General features: G+C 56.2%; 1 protein-coding gene across 1 annotated transcript; it reads left to right on the top strand.

Moving 5' to 3' along the window:
- The first annotated feature begins 16,762 nt into the window (after positions 1-16,762).
- On the top strand, positions 16,763-22,994 carry LOC122214573. The gene is made up of 7 exons (XM_042929982.1): positions 16,763-16,844; positions 17,170-17,313; positions 17,924-18,095; positions 19,769-19,924; positions 20,403-20,515; positions 22,112-22,321; positions 22,862-22,994. Exons 2-7 carry the CDS (start codon positions 17,174-17,176, stop codon positions 22,992-22,994), a joined length of 924 nt encoding a protein of 307 aa, XP_042785916.1. The 5' UTR covers positions 16,763-16,844; positions 17,170-17,173.
- The last annotated feature ends 312 nt before the right edge of the window (positions 22,995-23,306 follow it).

Genomic DNA, 23,306 nt, shown 5'->3' with positions numbered 1-23,306 from the left:
GTCAGTTGAGCATCCAGCTTCGGCTCAGGTCATGATCTCACGGTTCGTGGGTTCGAGCCCCACATCGGGCTCTGTGTTGACAGCTCAGATTCTGTGTCTCCCTCTCTCTCTGTCCCTCCTCCGCTCGTGCTCTGTCTCTCTCTGCCTCTCATAAATAAAGAAACGTAATAAAATTTTTTAAAAATAGTTTTATTGAGATAATTCACATGCCACACAATTTACCCACTTGAAGCGTGCAAGTGAGTGGTTTTTCAGTTACATGACCACCATCATAACATAGTTGCGGAACATTTTTGTCACATCCTCCCAAAAAGAAACCCATTAGCAATCATTCCCCATTTCCCCTTTGCCCCTGCTCCTGGCAGCCGTAACTGACTCCCTGTCTCTGGATTTGCCTCTTCTGGACATTTCTGTGCATGAAATGATACACCACGCGGTCTGGCTTTTTCCCTGAATATAGTGTTTTCGAGGTTCGTCCACGCTGTAAAACGTATCTGTGCTTCGTTCCGTTTTATGGCCACATAAAATTCCATTGTACGATGTACCACACATTATTTATCCATTTACCTATTGATGGACTTTAGGGTTCTTTCCATGTTTTGGCATTATGAATAACGCCGCTATGAGCATTTGCGGGTGAGAATTCGCATGGGTGTACACTTTTATTTCTCTTGGATTTTTAGATCCTAAGGTAACTCTTGGTTTAGCATTTTGAGAAAGTGCCAGACTGTTCTCTGAAATGGCGGCCCCAGTTCGGAACGCCACCAGCGTCTGTAGTGGGTGAGGGTCCCCATTTCCCCCCATCCTCATTAACACTTGTTATTGTCTATCTTTTTTTTAAGTGTATTTATTTATTTTGAGAGGGAGAGAGAGGAGAGAGGGGAGGGGCAGACAGAGGGGGGAGAGAGAGAATCCCAAGCAGGCTGCGAGCTGTCAGTGCAGACCCCAACGTGGGGCTCGATCCCAGGAAGTGTGAGATCACGACCTGACCCAAAATCGGGAGTCAGAAGCTGAACCGACTGAGCCACGCAGGTGCCCCACTCTCATTTATTTATTTTTTAAAAGCAATCTTAGAGGTACAAAGTGGTCTTACTGAGGTTTTGCTTTGTATTTCCCTAGTGACTAATACCCCCTGTCATCTCTGCATGTACTCTTTGGTCATTTGTACGTTTTCCTTGAAGAAATGTTTATTCAAATGCTTTCTTTGCTCATTTAAAAAGTTGGGTTATTGGGGCGTCTGCGTGGCCCAGTCGGTTAAGCGTCGACTTCAGCTCAGGTCATGATCTCACAGTCCATGAGTTTCGGGCCCCGCGTCGGGCTCTGTGCTGACAGCTCAGAGCCTGGAGCCTGCTTCAGATTCTGTGTGTGTGTCTCTCTCTCTCTCTCTCTCAAATAAATAAATAAATGTTTTTTAAAAATTTTAAATAGTTTTATTGAGGGGCGCCTAGGTGGCTCAGTCAGTTGAGCGTCCAACTTCGGCTCAGGTCATGATCTCGCGCTCCGTGAGTTCGAGCCCCGCGTCAGGCTCTGTGCTGACAGCTCAGAGCCGGGAGCCTGTTTCAGATTCTGTGTCTCCCTCTCTCTCTGACCCTCCCCCGTTCATGCTCTGTCTCTCTCTGTCTGAAAAATAAATAAAAACATTTAAAAAAATTTTTTTTAAGTTGGGTTATTGTTTTGTTTTTGAATTTTAAGAGTTCCTTATATATTCTGGGTATAAGTCACCTATTTTCTCCCATTCTATAAGTTGTTCTTGTACTTTCTTGATGGCAGAATTTGCAGCACAAAAATTTTCATTTGGGATGTGATCCAATTCATTTCTCTTCTCCTCTCCCCCCCCTTCGGTCGCTGTGCTTTGAGGACCCTATCACTGCCTCACCCAAAGTCATGAATATTTGCTCCCCTGTGTTCCTGTGTTATTTTTTTAAAACTGCCTGTTGTACGATTTTCTCAGAATAAAAAGGAAAAATGGAGGGGGTTGGCGAGCGACTTGAACTCTTCGCCAAAGGATATATAGATTGCAAATAAAAACAGGACAAAAGTGTTCAACGTCATTAGCCATTAGGGAAATTCGAACGAAAGCCTTCATGAGATCCCACTGCACTCACATTAGTGTATTCGAGCGGTAGATAAGAAACATTGACAGTACTAAGTGTTGGCAAGGATTGGAAGCCACCAGAGCTCGCGCGACGCTGGCCGTGACAGGAAGTGGCTCGGCCACTCTGGAAAACCACTTGACGGTCTCTTATACAGGTGAACATACATCTACCGTGGGGCCCTGACGTGGCATTTCAGCACGAAACGGATTACCCAGGGGAAATGGGAACTTTTGTCCGTACAAAGACCTGTACGTGGATGTTTATAGCATCTTTATTCACAACTGCCCCAAACTAGAAACAACCACAATGTTCTTCAGAGGATCACTGGGTAGACAAGGTGTGGCCCAGCCCACGATGGAATGGTTCTCAGTTATGTAAAGGAACAGTGATTCGAGCAACAACTCGGGTGATTCTCAGAGACACTGTGCCGAGTGCAGGAAGCCGGGCGCAACACACGACATATTGGTTTTCCCCATAGATACAGCTGTGGGAGGCCCAGTAATGGTGTCCCCAAGGATATCCAGGTCCCAATCCCTGGAGCCCGTAGATGTTGCCTCCTATGGCGCGCGCACACACACACACACACACACACACACACAAAGGGGGTCTTTGCAGACGGGATTAAGTGAAGGCTTTTGAGCTGAGGAGATGATCCTGGAATCCGGGTAGCTCCGAAGGCACTCACACGAGCCTGTATTAGAGGGAAGCAGAGAGAGATTTGGCTGTATGTGTGACCATCAAGGCAGCGATCGGAGCGATGGGGCCACGAGCCAAGGGATGCTGGCAGCCGTAGAAGCCGGAAGAGGTAAGGAACGTGCACTGGTTTGCTCACAGTGCTGCAACAAACCACACACTGGGCGACTTAAGCCACAGACGTGCACCCTCTCACAGCTTGGAGGCCGGCAGCCTCAGATCAAGGCGTGTGTGGACAGGCGTGGTTTCTTCTGAGTCCTCTCCCCTTGGCTGGTAGGTGGCTGTGTTCGCTCGTGTCCTCCCGTGGTCTTTTCCCTGCCTGTCAGTGTCCTAATTTCCTCTCATAAGGACGCCAGCCCGCCTATACGACCTCATTTTGCCTTAATCGCCTCTTTAGAATCCCAACCCCAATCTTGAGGTGCTGGGGTTAAGACCTCTCTGCAGGGGTGCCCGGTGGCTCAGTCAGTTGAGCGTCCGACTTCGGCTCAGGTCACGATCTCGCGGTTCGGGAGTTCAAGCCCCGAGTCGGGCTCTGTGCTGACGGCTCAGAGCCTAGAGCCTGCTTCGGATTGTCTCTCTCTGTCCCTCCCCCATTTGTACTCTGTCTCTCTCAAAAATGAATACACATTAACATGTTTTTTTAATTGAAAAAAAAAAAGACTTCAGCATGCGAATCTTGGCGGGGACATAATTCAGCCCATAACAGAACAGCATGTTCCCCAGGTGAGCTGGAAGGGAGTGGAGCCTTCCCGACACCCCCATTTGGGCCTGGTTAGCCTGCTTTCAGACTCCCGGCTTCCAGAACTGTTAAGAGACTAAGCGTGGGCTGTGTGCAGCCACCACATTTGCGGTCATTTGTTACAGGAGCCGTAGGAAACTAATACGACGACGTTTTCAAAAACACCCAACGGCAGTGATGGCAAACAACAATTAGGGTTGGGGGGAGGCATGAGGGCAAGCAAGGGGGCCACGTGCGGGGGGCTGGGGGAAGGAGAAGTTTTGCTCTGTATCCGAACCAGCTGACTGAATACGTGTGTGTGTGAAACTTCATAGAACTCAATATAGCATACCCATTGAATAGAAGACAAAAAGCACACTGTCCTCTCAACAGGTGCGGAAAGAGCATTTGACAAAACCCACCACCTTTTCATGAGGCAAACACTCAAAAAATAGAAGGGAATAGAAAGGAACTTCCTAAACCCGAAAGAGAGCATCTATTTAAAAAAAAAAAAAAAGCTCACAGCTCACATCATATTTGATGAATGCTTTCCCACCAGGCTCACGAGCCAGACAAGGATGTCCACTCTCACTGCACCTTGTACTGAAGGTTCTATCCAGGGCAGTTGGGGAAGGGCAAGAACGGAAAGCTACTCAGGGTGAAAGGAAGAAGTACAACTATCTCTGTTTGCAGATGGCATGGTCTTATGTAGAGGGAATCCTAAAGGACACACATGCACACGCACAAATCCGAGAGATGATAAGTGAACTCAGCAAACCCCCAGGTTGCAAAGTCAGTACCCAAGCATCAATTAGATCTATATGTAAGTCAGGAGTGACTATTCTGAAAATAAAATTAAGAAAGCGATTTTCTTCCAAAGAGTAAGATAGCATCAAAGAGTAAAATTCTTAGGAGTAAATTCTTAGAGCAAAACTTATACTCTGAGAACTACAAAATATTGTGGAGAAAAAATGAAAGGCCAGGGATGCTTGGAGGGCTCCTTCGGTTAAGCATCCAGCTCTTGATTTTTGGCTCAGGTCATGACCTCACAGTTGTGAGAGCAAGGCTGGTGATGGGCTCGCATTGGGCGTGGCGCCTCGTTAAGATTCTGCCCCCCCCCCCCGCCCCGCCCCTGCCCCACTCGCGTGCGCGCGCGCGTGTGTGTATGTGTATGCACTCGCTCTTTAGCTCTCTCTACAAAAAGAAAGAAAGAAAAGATCAGAATGAAGTTATTCCATGTTCAGTACCTACCACAAGATGTACTATTGTTTTTTTTAAGATGTTGCTATTCTTAATACTTTCAAATTGATCTATAGATTCAACATAGCCCCTATCAAATCTCAGCTAACACACACACACACACACAAACACATATATATTTATTAAATCTCAGCTATATATATATATATATATATATATATATATATAGAGAGAGAGAGAGAGAGAGAGAGAGAGAGAGAGAGAGGTTGACAAGCTAATCCCCCAAAATCATATGGAAATCCCACTGTCTGTGTGTCCAGCAAATCTGGAGTAATAAAGATGATCTCCTCCCGGCAGAAGGATAGGCATACAGATCAAGGGTAGCAAACAGGGAATATTGACCACATTTGTGGTCGATTGATTGTCAGAAAGGACCAAGCAACTCAGCGGAGGAAAGAGTAATCTTTTCAGCAAATGGAGTTGAGACCCTGGACATCCACGCGCAGAAAAAGAATGACGCTGGACCCCTCCCTCACACCACACACAAAAAATTAACTCAAAATAGATCATAGACCTGAATGTGAAAGCTAAAACTATAAAAACATAGTGGGGGACGCATGGGGGGGCTCATTCAGTTTAGCATCTGACTCTTGATTTCGGCTCAGGTCATGATCTCACAGTTTGTGAGATTGAGCGCCAACTCTGGGTCCGTGCTGACAGTGCAGAGCCTGCGTGGGATTCTCTCTCTCTCTCCTCTCTCTCTGCCCCTCCCCCACTTGCATGTGCGTGCACACGCTCTCTCTCTCTTTCTCAACAAATAAACTTTTTTTAAAAAGGTGAAAAAGACAATGTACAGAATGGAAGAAAATATTTGCAAATTATGTATCTGGTAAGGGACTTGTATCTAGAATATGCAGGGACTCGTAACTCAGTAATAAGACAACCCAACTTAAAAATAGGCAGGGGATCCGAATAGACCTTTCCCCAGAGAAGGCACACAAATGGCAAATAAACACATGAAAGATACACTGTCATTAGTCATCAGAGACTTAAAAATCAAAAGCACAATGAGAAATCACTCTACGCCCAGCATCATGGCTAGCATAAAAAAAGACAGACAGTAACAAGTGTTGGCAAGGATGTGGAGAAGTTGGAAGTCCTATGCATTGCTGGTGGGATTTGTGACTTTCTGTCTCGTGAGGCTGTCTTCTCCCAGGCTTCAGAGGTCACCTCCTGCAGCTCATCGATGGGAATGACAGCATAGAAAAGAAATACTCGCTTCTTAAAGTACTCTGGCCGGCTGCGTAGTGGCCCCTCAAGACTGTCCATGTCCTAAGCCCCGGAACCTGTGAATATGTTATGTTAGATGGCAAAGAGACTCTGCAGATGTGATTAAATTAAGGGTCTTGAGATGCGGAGATGATCTGGGTAAGTTCGATGTCATCACAAGGGTCCTTATGAGAACCTGGAAAGTCAGAGGGCAAAGTCAGGAGTAGAGGTGGGAGTGATGCAGGACCCTGAGCCAGGAATGTGAGGAGCCTCTGAAGCTGGAAAAGGCAAGGAAACAGGCTGTCCCCTACGGCCTTCAGAAAGAATGCATTCCTTCGGATGCATTTTATATTTCTAACCTCCAGAATTCTCAGATAGTAATTTGGGTCGTTGTAAGCCACTAGGTTTGTGGTCATTTGCTACAGCAGCAGAAGAAACGGGGTCAGGAATAGGGTTCACCACTTCTACGTCCCATTGGCCAGAACATGTCACGTGACCACGCCACAGCTAAGATGTCTGGGAAGTGTAGTCCGTGGCTTGGCAGCCTTTTCCCTGGGGAGCTCCAACCTATGGGAGATGGGGCGTGGGTGGTTGTTTTGTGTGTGTGTGTGTGTGTGTGTGTGTGTGTGTGTGTGTGTGTGTGCGCGCGTGGATTAGACCCTCTCTGCAATGCGGCCCATTATCTGAGAATGTTACGGTCCAAATTCTAACAAGGGACCCATCCTCCTGCACTTCTGTGGTTTCCAGGCTTCTAACTCCACTGGAACTTCCACTGTCTGGAACTTTGCCGAGGCTGGGGTCCCAAGATTCCAATTGTACCGGAGGGAAGGGAGGGGAGGGGAGCATTGTTTAATAATGTCTAATAACTCTATGGCTTGTCATGCAATGCTTGAACCTGACAGAAAAGGGCCAAGACACGGTAACTGAATCATTCACAGTCCTGGAGAAAATGGACAGCCACTCAAACAGGGCCCCTAGGGACTCATTGAATAAAGAACTTTTTTCTTTTTCTTTCTTTCTTTCTTTCTTTCTTTCTTTCTTTCTTTCTTTCTTTCTTTCTTTTTTTTTTTAACAGAGGTGCGGGCAGGTCATGGCATAGCGCAGCACCTGGGGGCTGCAGCCACGGTGGAGGGGGGTCTGCATGGGCGCACGGGGAATGTGACCGGCACAACGCGGTGGGAGCCCACCCTTGGAAGGGGCTCAGCCGCTCAGCAGTCGCGCCCCAGAGGAGTCGGGGGAATAAATCCATCCGTCTCTTCTCTCGCGAGCGGATCCCCTAATGCTGCTTCCCATTGGTTGAAAGCAACAGGAATGCTGCTTCCCATTGGTTGAGCGCAACAGGAATTGGCCAGTGGGAGGCTGTGGGCTTTTGTCTATGCAGATGAGCCTCTCCCGGGGCAGAGGCCCGGGTGGGGACCGGTTTCAGTGCGGATCCGGGGAGGGGGATGGGCAAGTGGAAAGTCTCCACCCTCAGGGCTCCGTCGTCTCCAGGGCGGCCGTCTGAGCTCCCGAAGAGTCTGGCCGCTCGCCGCTGGGCGAAGTGCGGGCTTGTCTGTCCCTTGCTTTGGGGCTCCCTCTGAGACGTGGAAGGAGCCAGATCAGAGCAGGCCCGGTGACTGCGGCTAGGGGGCGGCCTGTGAGCTGAGGCTTAAAGGAGGAGAAGGAGTTCATCACAGGAAGAGCTGGGGCGGAGCATGCTGGCAGGAGGGCACTGCAAGTGCAAAGGCCCTGAGGTTGGAATGTGTTTGTGTGTTGGAGGAGCAGCAGGGAGGCCAGTGTGGTTGGAGCAGAGTGGAGGGCAGGGGGGAAAGTGAGGGCAGGAGAGTCACAGAGGGGCTGGATTGGGGGGGGTGTCTTTTAGACCATCATGGGGAGTTTGAACTTCATTTAAGGGCAATGAAGGACCCTCAGAGAGTCTCACAGTCTGCTCTGGCGGCCCTAACAAAACACCACGGAGTGGCGACAGCAGACATTTTTGGAGACTGGGAAGTCTAAGGTCAAGGTGGCAGCAGATTTGGTTCCCAGTGAGGACCCTCTTCCTGGCTTGTGACAACTTCTTAACCGCGTCCTCGCATGGAGGAAAGAGCCGTGTCCTTCTTACGAGAGCTCTAATCCTATTACTTGGGCTTTATTCTCAAGATCTCATCTATTCTTGATTAGCCCCCCCCCCCCCGAAAGCCTCCCCGACCAAGTGCCCCTTGGGGATTGGGGCTTCAACATACGAATTTAGTAGGTGGCGTGGGAGCGTAAACATTCCGTCCCTAACAGACGGTTTACATGTGCAAGCGAGTAAATGCTTGGATGAAACGGATGAGTGAGAACAAGAAGGTGAAGCTGATTCACAGCTACAGTCTTGGTCACCTAGAGCCCATGGGCCACCAGCGGTACCTGGTCCCCTCACCATCGCTTGAGACTGCCTTCTTCCCTCGGCTGCCGCTGGGTACCTCCCTGGGGACATGTCACCTTGGCCGATTCCGAGATGCTGCCGTGGCCCATCCCTGGCTGTATCTTAATGACACGCAAACAGCTCCATAAAACCAAACAGCTCATCCCAATTATTATAAAATATTAAAATGACTCGCAAGATAAATTATTCACACACCTCATGTTCGGCTTCCAGGTGTTTGGGGACTGAGATTTTTTTTTTTTTAGGCAGGCGGCAGGGAGTGGCCCTTGAGAATCAGGGAGGTGCTAAAAACCCGTCTACCAATCATGTCACTGTACAGACGGGGAGCCTGCGACTTGGGGGCCACGGGGGGAAGCACAGAGGCAGAGCCTGGCAGGACATGGTGACCCTTTATGCACTTTTGCTTGGAGAGACACAGAGAGAGACAGAGTCACCAAAAGATACAGAGAGGGATATGGAGAGACGAGAGATAAAGACAGAGACAGAGACACAAAGACAGAGAGGCCGGATGGACCCGTCACCCTTATCATTGACGCCACGTGGGATTCTCCCTCGGGTCGACGCCACCAGGCTCGCGCCAGGACCGGGCTGGAGAGCTCGGGGTCCCCCGGAAGGGAGGCTCTTCCCACCGGGCGCCGCCAAGACTGGGTCTCGGGAGGGAGTTCTGTGAAGGAACTGGGTCCAGATCCCACCGCCCGGCCTGTGTCCAGTGTAGACTTCCTCCCAAGGAGCTGTAACGAGCCGGGCGCGGGAGGTGGTCTCGCCGCGGCCCTTCAGCACCACAGACAGCGACACATCCCCGGGCGAGCGGGACACCCCCGGGGGCGGTGGCCCCGGCCCTGGGCGTTGGTTCGCACACACCCGGGCGGCGGCCCCGGTGTGGAGGGGTAGCTGCCCCTCGAGGGGAGGGTGGGCTGAGGCTCAGAGCCGGGAAGGCGCAGATTCGAGGCCCCAGCTCGCCCCCAGGGGGCTCCGGTGAACATCCGCCGGGGGCCTGACCGAGCGCCGGGGACGCGGCAGTGGCCCAAGCAGACGAGCGCCCCTCCGTGGGCGCCTCGGTATAGTTCCGTCGGTTAAGCGTCCGACTCTTGGTTTCCGCTCAGGTCACGATCGCACGGTTCGTGGGTTCGAGCCCCGCGTCAGGCTCAGCGCAGAGCCTGCTTGGGATTCTCTCTCTCTCCTCTCTGTCTGCCCACCCCTCCCTGGCTCGTGCTTTTTTCCCTCTCTCTCTCTCTCTCTCAAGATAGATAAATAAACTTTGAAGAAAAAGCCAGAAAGTTCCTGCCTTTATGGAGCGCACACGTGATAAAAAATTTTTTAAAGAAAATTTCTGAAATAAATTCTTTCTGATAAAGATTCTAATTTTTTTAAGTGTTTACCTATTTTTCAGAGAGAGAGAGAGAGAGAGAGAGACAGAGCACAAGCAGGGGAGGGGCGGAGAGGGAGGGAGACACAGGATCTGAAGCAGGCTCCAGGCTGCAAGATGTCAGCACAGAGCCCGACGCGGGGCTTGAACCCACGAACCGTGAGATGGTGACTTGAACCAAAGTGGGACGCTTAACCGACTGAGCCACCCAGGAGTCCATGATAAAGAGTCTAAAGAAAACAAAATGACATGATGTACTGGGGTGGGGGGGGGTGACTTCAGTTAGGGAAGGGGGAATCAGGAGGGCCTTTCTGAGGAGGTGACATTCGAGCAAGCGAGGGAGCAAGCCACGGGGAGGGCGCTCCAGGAAGAGGGCACAGCAAGTGCAAAGGCCCTGAGGTTGGACAAAGCTTGGTGAATTCAAGGAACAGAAAGAAAGCAAACAGAATGTGAGGCAATTTTCAAACAAGTGGGTTCTGAAGAAGCAAAGGGAAAAGAGAGACAGAGAGAGAAAAACCAAGAAACAGACTCTTGACTACAGAGAACAAACTGCTGGTCCCTGGGGTGGGGTGGGGGGATGGGTGAAACGGGTGACGGGGACTCGTGATGAGCACTGGGTTGTGTTGTACGGAGATACTGAATCACTGACACCACACCGTACGTGGACACCCTGGGGTTTAAGTAAAACTTACAAACAAACCAGGGCGTCCTGCAGCCATGCACCTCGGAGGGTCGTGATCCAAAGTGCTTACTCCCACGGCGAGTCTGGGCGAGGGGTCGGTTGGCCGTCATTGAGAGCAAGGGGTTGGACCCGTCTCTGTGGAGCCCCGCTGTTCACGGTCCAGTTGACCCCCTCCTACCGTGTGGCCTTGCTAAGGGGTCTCCCTACTGGTGAGCTTCTCCCGGGGAAAAGTGGCTCCCAAACTCAGCGGCTCGAGACACCGTGCGTTCGTGCTCTCGGGCGCTGCGGGCCGGGAGCCCGGGCGTGGCTCAACAGGGTCGTGTGCGGTGGGCTGGTGGCAGGGTGTCAGCCTCAGGTGGACGGTGGTGAGAAGGGGTGACTGGGGCGGGACCGCTGCCAACCAGCCCTGTTCGGTGCCACCCGCTGTGCCTGCCCCTACTCCCTAGAGGCAGGGGAGGGGCTGACACAGGGCTCCGTGGGACATCTTTGTAGGGGTATGTACCTCCCCGTGCCCTCTCTGAGCCTCAGGTTCCTCACCCGGAAGAAGGACAGAGAGTCCCTACTTCCCCAGGGGCGGTGGCCGCGGAGGATGTCTTGGGGCAGAAGAGGGGCCCGGGCACCACGGGGCACCTTGGGCTCTTTCCTCCCGGAGACACCAGCTGGGGATTCGGCCCCCTGGCTTGGGTGTTCCCAGCATCGCGCGGCTCCGGTCAGAGGCGAGGCGGGCAGACGTTGAGCTTGGCAAACACAGTTCCCGACTTCCCAAGGGCCGCCATTTGTTCACTCGTTGGCCCGTCCCCTGTGTTAGTTTCCAGCGGTTGCCGTGACAAAGGACCGTAAACCGGATGGCTTACACAGCAGAAAGTTACTGTCTTGCTTTTCTGGAAGCTGTGAGTCCACGACCGAGGCGTTGGTAGGGCTGGTCTCGTGTGACGACCGTGTTCCGTGGCTCGTGGGTGGCCGTCTCCGTGGTCACCGGGCAGTCTCCCCATACACGTGCTGCGTCTCGATTTCCCCCTTTTGTAGGGACAGCAGTCATATCGGGTCGGGGACCCGTCCTCCTCCAGCGTGACCTCCCTGAACTGCACTGATTACATCTGCAATGACCCTATTTCCAAAGGAGGTCACGTTCTAGAGTCTCGGGGGTCAGGGCTTCAGCGTATGAATTTGGGGGACACGCCATGCAACCCATAGCACCCACCAGTGAAGGAGTCTTTGTGTGTGCCGCTCTCCCTCTCTCCAAGCTCACCCCTGCCCCAGGACCCTTGTATGTGCTGGTCCCTTCCGCCCAGAAATCCCTGGCTCTTGTGGGTCGGGTCTCCTTCTCAGCTCAGATAGCGGTTTCTCAGCGGGAACTTCTTCAATGTCCCTCCCCTCCAACCCTCCTTTATCATCTCCTCGCTCTGCTTCAAACACACCAGGCTCGTTCCTGCCCCAGGGCCTTTGCCCCTGCTGTTGCCTCTGCCTGGAACCTCCTTCGCTCACCTGGTTCCTTCCTTCATCGTCTTGGGTTTTGGCTCACGTGAGACCTTATTGGCTAGACTCTCCCTCCGGCCCGGCAGTCAGTCCCAGACCGCTCCTCCCTACTCATTTCCCCTTGCCAGTCTCCCTGCTGGGACACCACCCACTGCTTTAACTGTTTCTTGCCTCCTCCACCCCAGACTGTCAGTCCCACGGGGCAGGTATTGTTGTCTTGGTCCCTGCTGTGTCCCCAGCTCCTAGAACGGGACCTAGCTCACAGCAGCACCTGGTGAATAAACGTTTGTGCAATCGGTGAATCACGACTAATCAGAAGATCTTGGAATGACGGCCGAGACCTCCAGCGTGCAGGCTTTGGCACCTCAGCATTGGCACCACATCTTAGAGTCAGAAGGAAGGGAGTTTTGGAATTTTCCGACTCCAGTCCCCCCCCCCCCAGCCCTCACACACACACACACACACAGCCTCCTGGGCACGGTTCAACAGCTCGCCTTGGTTACCTCCCGCGATGGGGACCTCATTACAGCCCAAGGCGGACCAGTCAGGTTCGGGGCAGGTGCACAGGTGTGAGAATCCCTCCTGGAGAGCCAAGCCCACGGTTTTTGCCCCTGGCGACTCCCTGCGGTCTCGGAACCGCCCCTCACCTGCGGGAGGGGATCTCAGGGCAAGAGCCCCGCTGTCTGAGGCGCAAGGTCCTTTTCTGAGAAAGGTGATGGCCGAGGGGTGAGCCGCTAACCACAGAGCTGACGGCGAAAAGGTTAACTGATAAGGGACGCGCCTGGCTGATACGGGAACTGTTGGCAGATACCCAGCGGTAGGTAAGAACTAAAGTGCTTTGGCCGATGACTCCGTCCCCCCCTCCCTCTCCCCGTTCCTCCTCCAACACGCCTGGAGCACCTCCCGGAGTCCAGGCCCGGCGCTGGGAGTGACAGTTATAAACACGGGCTGACGCATCTGAGATGTAAGCTCCCTTGGAAACCCCCAGAACCAGCTAAATCGCTCCGACAGCAAAGGCTCCGAGCTGGGATGGCGGGCGGCAGCCAGCGGGGGGGGGGGGGGGGGGGGGGACGCGCCCCGCAGCTCCTGCCTGTTGGTGGCTCAAGCGAACCCCCGAGTCCCTCCCTGCTGCTGGCACTTCTGGGCCGGCGCCTGTCTCTCCTGCGTGGGTGGCGAGCGACTTCATCTGCCCCACTCACACTGGAGACAACACGGTTGCCATGGAGACGAATACGCTTCCCCCTGGGGGGGCGGGTGAGCCAAGGGAGCCAGAAACCGTGTGTGGATGTGTGAATTCGGCACAAAGTGACCCAGGCCTGGTGACTCAAGTGGTGGGGGTGGGGCGGGGGGGGGAGGTTTAACTCCTTCTCCGCCGCTCGCCCCTCCTCCCTGGGTCGTCCCACCGTCTGGGGCCTCCAGGGAGCCGGGGTTCAGCCTCAGAGTTAAGCGTTAGTCCCCGAGTGCCTCGCGCCTGGCTCTCACTCCAGGCAAGATGACCTCTTTGTGCCTCAGCGTCCTCACCCAGAAAGTGGGTACGAGAAGGTGCACTGTGGAATGCACACTTGTCGACTGGATGTCTGTCACGCTCTGGACACTGTCCTAGTTCCTCCCTCGGGGCTCCTAGACCATGGGGGAGAGTCAGACAACAAAGAAATAAGGGAATTAAAGAAAAATCAGAGAGCGTCAGGCAGGGAAGGCAAAGTGGAGGGATGCGATAATGAAGGGGGGAGCATCTAGCGGGGGTCTGGGGGGGACAGGGAGGAGGTCTGACACGTGACATTGGAGCTGAGACCTGAAGGATGAGAAGAAACCAGGCCTGGGGACATCTGGGAAGGGCGCTGTCCAGGTGGAGGGTGTGGCTGTGCAAAGGCCCTGGGGCAGGACCGGCCGGGTGTGATGAAAGAACGGAGAGGAGGCCCATGCGGCTGGAGCACAGTGAGCCACTGGGTGAGAGGGAGGAGGAGAGGCACAGAGGGGACAGGAGCAGGTCCTGCCGGGCCTAGGGGGCCGCGGGGAGGACTTGGGCTTCTACCCCGGGGTGTGTGTGGGGGGGGGGGGGGAGCCCTGGAGGGCTGTGGGCAGAGGAGGGCGGGAGCTGACGCGGGTGCTCACGGGCGCCCTCTGGTGGCCGCTGCGGGAATGACAGCCGTGGGGGGAAGGGAGGGACTGGAGACCAGCGTCGGGGCCACCGCCCTGGTCCAGGAAAGAAACACGAAGGTGAGCCAGGCGGGGGCTACCTCGGCCGGCCTTGCGGTGGCTTTTGTCACCATTGTGCTGGCGCATTTACAGGTTGAAATACACAGAATTTTATACCAAAGAGCGTTCTTTTTATTTCTCCCTTATATGATAAGGAGCAAGTCAGGGTTTTTGAAATTGCCTGTGTAGGTGGGTTATGCTGCCTATGAATTTTTTCTCCCGAATGGGCCGCGACTCCCAGCCCTGCGGCGGCCCCCGCTGTGTATCTGTGTGGCGCATAATAAACGCTCAGCGATCCGGGCCCGTGGTTCGTGGGGCCACGGAACAGAGGCAGGAGGGAGGCGGCGTCCTCCCCAGGCTCCTGGGCGCCCCACACACGGCGCAGCTCCATGTTTCGAGGGACCCATCGCAGTCACCCACCGATCTCTTTTTGTGGATGGAGAAACAGACTTCCAGAGAAGGCAAGCCATTTTCCTAGTGTCACACAGCCCATTATGGTGAGCCTAAGTTTTAAACCCTAGCTGTTCGGGCCAGTCCAGGCGCCTGGGGGTGACAAATATTGCCTCTGCCTTTGGGGACATCCCTGCTCCCCCCGCTCACAGCCTGACCCCACACCCTCATACTTCTGACTCTGGGCCGACCCTAAGCAGGTTAGCGGGGGGGGGGGAAAAAAAAAAAAACCTCACATCCCTCGGCCCCAGCGATTGGTTCAGGGCCAGCCATGTGACCCGAGTCCAGCCAATCAGAATCAGCCACGGGTTTTGCTGGGACCAAGAGGCGGGTTTCCGTTTCTGCTCGGGGGTGTCGACTGGAAGGAGAGAAAAAAGCTTGGAGCCTGGGGTCTCTGTTTACCCCGTGAATGGGATGCCTGACCTGTGAATGAAGCCCACTCAGAGGAAAAGCGAAGCTGAGACACAGGAAGTGACCGACGTCCAATGACAACACCATCTCGACTCGCGGATCCAAGCTTTGCCTGAAATTGGGAACCGGGGACTTTGCCGTCGCCGGAACCCGTTCACGTGCTGGTTTTGCTGAGACGTGTTTAAGCCCGTTTGCTCACAACGAAACAGAGCCGCGACCAAGCCACCCGGCTTCATGCTCTCCAAGTACATGTCCTGCTATGGTTTCTTCATGTGCTGGAAAGGTATTATAAAGGGGGCATCAGGAGAGTTTGGGGGGTGCTGTACTCATCTTGATTTGGGTGATGGTTTCACGCAAATACACACGTGTCAAAACCTATCGAGTTACACACATTTTTGCAAATTTATATGTCAACAGTAAAGGCGCGTGTGTTTAAAGCAGCATCAATAGCATCATTCCAGCTCCTGGATCCAGCCACGCCTGAAAGCAGACAGTTTGGACTTTCCAGATACATAAGCCAGTAAATGTGCTTTTGTAGGAATAATAATTGTGACTGTTAATTTTTATTTCATTGTTAGTTTTCTTGGCCTTTCTCTGTCTCATGTTGCAGTCTGGATACAAGAGGAGACCAAGAGAGGGCAGTGATATGATGAGAGGCCTCCGAAATCGTGTCCAGGAAACTGCTGTGGATAAAGAGTTTATGTTCACGCTCATCTGGGAAATTGTTCAGCAGGCATCTCTTCTGCAGAACTTGTCAGAGCCTTTAATATACGCATGGGCCAGCTCTGAGGCTTGCTCTACACAGGCTACCAGAGGTCCCCAAAATGTCAGCCCCGGATGCCCACAACAGCCACCTGGTCATCAGTGCCCCCCTGTTGGCTCCTTACGCTGCCAATCTCCACCTCCCCCCACTTTTTCCTGCTTCCTGGAATCACCTTCCACATAAACCCTTTCAGCTCCCAGAAAGCTCCACCCCTTAGTCTTTCGGAACCCACAGCCCCCGGACGCCCTCCCGCTCGGACCTTGCAAAGTTCATGCGCTTTTTTCCCCTCCCCTGTTGGAAAACACCAGAAAGACCAGGAGGCCCTGTGTCTTCTGGCCTGAGGACAAAGCCTCTCCGGGCTGCCCCCACTCCTCTTGCTGCCCCGCCCTGAGCCTTTGCTTATACTGTGCCCTCTGCCCGCATGCCTATCCTTTCCACCTAACCAAATCCTCTGCTGGGTCAGATCCCCCTGGATGCTGGGGCCCACAGGGACGCTGGATTACTTAATAAACCGCATAATTCCCGTTCCCAGCCCTCTTTGACTCCCTCTGATGATGCACGGGGGGGGGGGGGGGGGGGAGGCCCCCGGGGGACTGATTTAACCCTTCCCGGCCTCCCCCTCGCCCCCTCCCCCTCGTAAGCAAAGTGCCGGCGGCGGCGGCGGCTGCGCAGACGCCTCGCTGGATGAAACGACCACGTTTTGTTTCCATCCCGCGTGTTTTCGCCGCCCACCTGCTATTTGCGACAGGTGCGAGCCGCTCTCCATTTCCAGGAGGGAGGCGGAGCCTGTGTTTTTAAAGACACGGACTTGAGAGGACGTGAGGCAGCTGGAAGGCAAACACTAAACAAAGCGCGGAACAGGTGGGGCTGAAGTTTGGGCAACGCCCACCTCTTTCGGGAAGCCCTCCCGGATTGCCCCGGCCAAGCCCCGGAGGTCTCCGCGCGGCCTCCTGAGGCCCCGCCCCTTCCCGTGATCCCCGCCCCCCCCCCCCTCACGTGGGCAAGCGCCCGGTGCCGCTTCCAAATCGGGTGGGCGACCCGGGGCAGATGACCGGCGTCTCTGGGCCTGCGTCTCACCGTCTGCGCTCCAGGGGCCGTGGCGGCGCTGGGATCCGGGGTGCGGGCGCCTCCGTGCCGGCCGGGCTGGCCTCCCGCCGCTGTTGGCGTTGCCACGGTCACCGAGCAAGCCCTCCCCGACACCCCCCTACCCCCCCCAAAACCCTCACCCTCGGACCGGGCCCTTCAAGGGACTCGGGCTCCTGGGTGTCATGGAAACAGTTTCCAGGCCCCCAAGCACGTGGAGTTGGACGTGCGGGTGGAATCTTGGCTTTTAACTCCTGGGGCAGCTGACAGTGTCCACGTCCCCCAGGTGGGGCCGGAACCTTTAGCCAATAACCCCTAACCCCCCCCACACCATGCCCCCCCCCATCTCTGTTTTTAAGTTAAATGCCCTGGGCTCGCTCTGTAAACGTGGAGCTGAGAGGAACCACCAGGCAGCCTCTCCCTCTTCTTCTGGAACCTTCTCCCGACAGTGATGGCTGCCACAGAGCAGGGGCTGGAGGCCATGACCCTGTACTCTGGAGCAGGTGAGACCAGGCTGGCCCCGGGCCTGGGTTGGGGGGGGGGGGTCTGAAAAAGGAAGCAGAGGGGCTAATAGTCGCTGGGCGGTTCCCATGTGTGGGCCCTATTTTCGACACAAATGCAGAGTTAAGTCCTTACATCCTTAGGACAAGGTTAAAGGTACCACAGCCCCATTTTAGAGATGGGGAAACCAAGGCCCAGAGGGGTCAAGTGCTTTGCCCGAGATCACACAGAATGACTGCGAGTGGCAGCCTGGGACTTGAACTCGGGCCCCGTGGCTCCGGGGTCAACAATTTTCACCACTAGGCTCCGCGGGTGCTTCTGATCACGTGATTGAGTGTCCCAAGGTGACATCTGCCATTGGAAATGGGCGCGGGGGTCTGGGGCTGAGCGGGAGCTGCCAGGAGGGGCTGGGACGCTGGGCAGCCAGAGGGAGAGACGGGCGCTGCCACGGGGTGGCCCCGGGGGGTTCCAGACCCTTCTACGATGTCCGTCAGGGAGCGTGGAACCATCCAGAGAAACTGACAAGCCACACTGAAGAGGTGAGCCCACCGCGCAAGCCCGGCTTCAAGATGGTCCCCTCCGACCCCCAGCCACTCTGTTCCTTCCAAACAGACGCTGCGGCCGAGCTGCCTCCGAGGCGTGGAGATTCTGGAAGGAAACGCAGGCTGGGGAGCAGGAACGAGTTCTGGCAGAGCGGGCACATTTGATGACAGCCGCTCGTGTGCGGAGAGCTGTCCCAGGGGCCCCGGGACGCGGAGGCTCAGCCGGACAGAAACCTGCTCAGGTCCTTGGGGTCAGAGGGAACCCAGAGAGGAAATCAGGAGGCCGGGCTAAGTGGGGAGATAATTGGGGCGCCTGGGTGGCTCGGTCGGTTAAGCGTCCGACTTCGGCTCAGGTCACGATCTCGCGGTCCGTGGGTTCGAGCCCCGCGTCGGGCTCTGTGCTGACAGCTCAGAGCTCGGAGCCTGTTTCAGATTCTGTGTCTCCCTCTCTCTCTCTGCCCCACCCCTGCTCACACTCTGTCTTTTTCTCCAGAAATAAGTCAACATTAAAAAGAAATAGTTAAATGGGGTAAGAGGAGGAGTAGCAGCCTGCCAGGCACAAAATAGGAGGCAAAGGGAACTGCCGGGTAGAGCAAAGTCCGGGCGCCAGGATGGTGTCTTGCAAGGTGACCCGTGTGGCTGGGGCAGAGGGTGACATGGGGCAGGGCGGACGTGGACATTGCTGTAGACTGAGTGTTGTGCCGTCAGTGGCCTGAAATCGACTCCCCAGCGTGATGGTATGGGGGGGCCCCTCTGGGAGCCCCCCATGAATGCAGCCAAGTCCCCTTCTGAAGGAGACTCCGGAGAGCTCCCTCCCCCCTTCCTCTGGGTGAGCACACAGTGAGGAGACGGCCGTCCCTCCAAACCGGGAGCAGGTCCTCACCAGACGGACTTGCAGCCTTCGAAACCGAGAAGCAAATGTGTGTTTATAAGCCACTTGGTCTGGGGAATTCTGTTACAACGGCCCTGATAGACTAAGACAGAGATTAAAACGATGCGAGGGAGGTCCGGAGGGCTTCTGGGAGGAGGTGACATTTGAACGGAGACTTGGAGGAGGAGCTGGCCTTGGGGAGGTGTGGGGAGAAGAGCATTCCAGGCAGAGGGAACAGCGTGGGCAAAGGCCCTGGGGCAGGACGGTAGCTGGTGTGTTCAGAGAACAGCAGAGAGGCCGGTGTGGCAGAGGCAGGCTGAGTGAGGGGGGTGGGGGGCAGGGAGGCCGCTGGGACCAAACCCAAGGAGCCCTCTTACACCAGTCCAGGCGAGCGATGCTGGAGGCCCGGCCCGGCCCGGCCGCGGCGGTGGAGGGGAGCCAAGTGCTTGGATTCGGAGTATAATTTGGAGATAAAGCCCCGGGTCTGGGAGGGGTGAGGAGGGAGGGAGACGGAGGAACCAGGGGTGCCGGGCGGGTTTGGGGCCCTCTCCTCCCTGGCCCAGAGGAGTCCAGAGGCAAGCTTTGGCCGCGGACAGATGGGACCGGAGGGGACTCAGGGCCACCCAACCTCCTGGAGACGTCAGCGCGTTTCGCAGCCTCCCGGTTGCCACCAGCTGCCGGCGACATGCGGCCCAGATGTTTCATCCCATCTGTGCGGGGCCTCCCCCGGCACCAGGCGGGTCTCGTCTGCTGCGGCGACATCTGGGGCGCCTCGGAAGCGGAGGCGGCGGGGCAGGGCGGGGCCCGAGACGGGGACCCTCGTTCTTGGCCGGAAGGAAGGCCGTCTGGGGCTCCCACAGGGGCGGGGCGCGTGGGGGCCCAGGGTGGCGCTGGCCGTGGTGTCCGTCCTGCTCGAGTCACCAGGCTGGGGGCCCTACACCAGGGGCTTGGGGTCGCAGTTTCCAAGCACAGATCCCCACGTCCGAGCCTTTGCCCCTGCCGGGGTGGGCTTCTCATGCCTCCTTTTACTCCTTTCCTCGACAGGGATGGATTGAGCACCTACTGTGTACCAAGCACTACCCTCCCCCACCCCCGGAAGATAGCAGTGACCGAAACAGACCGAGAAACCCGCCGGAAAGCAAAACCCAGAAAACTCTCGGGCCTCGGTGGCCTCAGGCTTCATGTCAAATTAACACGTGGGTAAATAAGATACTTTCTAAGCAGGTAACTGCTGGCAAGTCACCAGAACGTGAGGGAACGTGAAGGGAAGGACTGGGAAGCTTCTTGGGGGGGGGGCGGAACTTTCGGAGGGCGTGGCATCGAGAGCTCAGGCAGGAAGAAGCGCCAGCTGTAGGGAGAATGGGTGGGGGGAGGACATTCCAGAGAGCGGAGCAGCAAGTGCAAAGGCCCTGAGGCAGGAGGGTGCCCGGCAGACGAGTGGAGCGGCTCCAGCCGTTGGACCCGTGTGAGCCACAGAGGACTAGGAGGGAACAGCAGCCACGGTGGTGTTGGCGGTCGGGCACAGGGGACCCCGAGAGGGTGTGGGGTCTCGGGGGGGGGGGGGGGGGGGGACAGACGCGTACGGGGTCTTTTTCAACTAGACCTCCGAGAGGGCGGGCCATGTGCCCGCGGACACACGGCGATACCAGGCACCAACCTGGCCCCCCTTTCCCCGCAGCCTCGAGGTTCGGGGGCCCCAGACCCACCGAGACTTTTCTCCCAGGAAAGACCAACGTCTGCGCGGCCAGCTCCAGAGGGGATCTCCCCGCTGTCTGGGGGAGAGGTGGCAGAGCGAGAAGAGGGAGGGGGGGAGGGGGGAGGGGGAGAAGTGCAATATTTCTATTGTCCTTATCCAAATAAATTGAGACGTATTTGTGAAAGTGTCAAGGAAACCTCCAGGAGCGAAACTATAAAATCACACAGCTGCTCTGAGGGCCCGTGACAGACAGCTCAGATTAATGTAGCTGTATTTTTATGGTCTGTTAACAACTGATATGGGTTTTAAATATATTATCTTCCATTGTATTGTCTGTCATTTTAAAAACTGCTCGTGTCTCCTGTGTTTGCTTTTAAAAGGTTCTTATAGAACATTCCGCTGCTGAGCTCCCGCATCTTCTTTTCTTTCCCCCCTCCCGGAGATCTATCGCTGCGGATCTTCTCCCCCCCCCCCTCCCCCCGCCCCCCGCCCCCCGCCGCCGCCCCGAGCTAGGTTTTCCCTGGTAGTTTCATGGCTAATTGAGCACAGAACCTATTGGAACCCCTCGAGTTTCTTAATTCAGGGAGCCGCTGCAGGAGGCCGGCGGCCGCCTAGTTGGAGATTTCCGGTGGGGCCGCGCGGAGCTCCTCCGGATGGGACAGGTGTGTGGGGCGCGACGGGGCTCAGCTTCCACGGCGGCCGGCAGGAGCCTGACCCCGGAGCGTCCTGACCCTGTTGACGGAGCCTTGTAGCAGTCAGCTGCGGCTGCGACGATGCCACGTAACAAGTCCCCCCGCGGCTCGGTGGCCGATACAGCAACCAACGCGGGCCTCTTGCTTCCGGGTCTCTGCTCACTCTCTCTCCCTCTCGGCGAACTCGTCCTAAATCTCTCCCGACGTTCCCCCCCTGCCCTAATTCCACACCCCAGCCAGACTACTTCAGTAACTCTCAGCCCCCCCGCCCCGCAGATGCCCAGCTCTTTACAACACCCACACCTACGTGCGTGCTGTTCCTTCTGCTCAGAATTCCCTTCTGCCTCACAAACTCCTATGCGTCCTGCAAGACCCTTCCTCTAGGGCCCCTCCTCCAGCAGAGGGCACCCTTGCTCCGTGCCCCCCCGCTCTACACCGAGGCTCTGCGGCTCCCACAAACGTGACGGGAACCCCGCTTTCGCCCGTTGCCCTCTCAGCTGGACGGCGACCCCCCTGTGGGCAGGGGTTCCGCTTTCCTCCCCTGAGCACTGCCAGCCCCCACCCCAGGGACGCGTGTGGCTCTGACCGCACAGAGCAGGGAGGACGCCCTAGTGCAGGCGTGGATTACAGCGTCCCGACAATTAGAAGCGAGGCCGGCAACCACACAGCCATATATAACGAGGGACTAATTGCGCAGAGAAGACAATTAGGGAGGCTTTGAGTCACCGGTTCCGCGGTCTGGACAATTAGACATCGGGCCGTATATAAAGGATGTGCTAATCGCGTGCTTTGGACAATTAACAGGGCGCCCGGGAAATAATAAAGCAAAATGCCACCGTGCGTCCCAGGCTCAGAGCCAGGAGGTGCGGCCTTGGGGACCGGAGTCCGGCTGCGTGGACTTGGATCTCCCTGCGGGGCCTCACACGAGAGCCGAAGACCCTCTCCGAGCCCCGTCTTTTCTCATCCGTAAAATGGGGGCGTCCGTGGCGCCTGCCGCAGCGGGTGGACAGGGGCCGGGGGAACGAAGGCCGGCACCCAAGGCCGCTGGCACGACAAACGGCGGCAGGGCGGCCTGCCAGGAGGCGCTCACCGCGAGTCCCGGAGGGTGCGAGGTGCCAGGCCCCCAGCCCAGGCGTGGCGAGCGTGGGACGGCGTGGAGGACGAAGAGAACATCAGAAGAGGACGCACGAGGCGAGAGGACCTAACGAGGTGAGCGTTACTGACTCTGAACAATGCGGAGGAGGCCGGTGGGATGTCCCAGCCCAGCCCTTATAACCCCCCAGGTGGGGATTTGCCCTTAAGCACGTGCCCTGCAACCCGTGGGGCAGACGTGGAGCTGGGGGCTGTCGGCCGTGGCCAGTGCCAAGGCCCTGGGGCAGGGCCGTGTGTTTAAAGAACGGTGAGCCGTATCCCCCCGGATAACCGAAAGCACGAACTCAAACAGATGCTTGTCTATCGAGGGCGGCCACCGGGCCCTAAGTGGGAATGCTCTGGGCAGGGAAAACTGTATTCGAAGGTCTGGGAGCGGGAGCAACGATGGATACCGAGGGGGATTCAGGAGGGGTGGAGCTAAGTCACGCAGGGCATCGTGGGCTGCAGGGCAAGGGGTAGGATCGGCTCCAGAGGGCAGCGGGAGCCAAAGAAGGTTGTAGAGCCCCAGAAGAGCTGCCTCTCCCACCGGGGCTTGCTGTGAGCTCCCTTCCTTCGTCCTGGGCAGGAATGCCTGAGGTCACTTTTGCTGTCGTGCAGTTTGGAAGCAGCCTGGGGCCTCCCCTCCCCCACCCGGCCCGTGAAAGCCCGGATGGCGCCGAAACCGGGGAAGGTCTGGGCGAACCCGGACGAGCCCGCCACCCTCTCCGACGGCCGTCAGCACAAAAGCTGAACGATCAAACCTCAGGCTTTTTCCCACCCAGTCGCCCACACGGCGGGGACCTCGGAGAGGAAGCAGCCGGGCCAAGTGCGGCTCTCTTGCGGAGCACTTGTTTCGAAATCGGGTCCTGCCCTCCTCCGCCCACAGCCCTCCAGGGCTCCCAACTCCCTCAGGAGAAAAGCCCACGTCCTCCCAGCAGCCCCCAAGGCCCTGCACGATCCGCCCTGTCCCCTCCCTGCCCTCCCCTCCTCCCTCTCTCCCCGCCTCGTTCGCTCGCTCTGCTCCAGCCACGCGGGCCTCCTCGCTGTCCCTGCCACACACCAG

This window comes from Panthera leo, chromosome A2 (assembly GCF_018350215.1).
Source record: "Panthera leo isolate Ple1 chromosome A2, P.leo_Ple1_pat1.1, whole genome shotgun sequence".
In the NCBI taxonomy this organism is placed as follows: domain Eukaryota; kingdom Metazoa; phylum Chordata; class Mammalia; order Carnivora; family Felidae; genus Panthera; species Panthera leo.
Note: the sequence above shows the minus strand (reverse complement) of the source record. Positions and strands in the feature narration are given on the sequence as shown.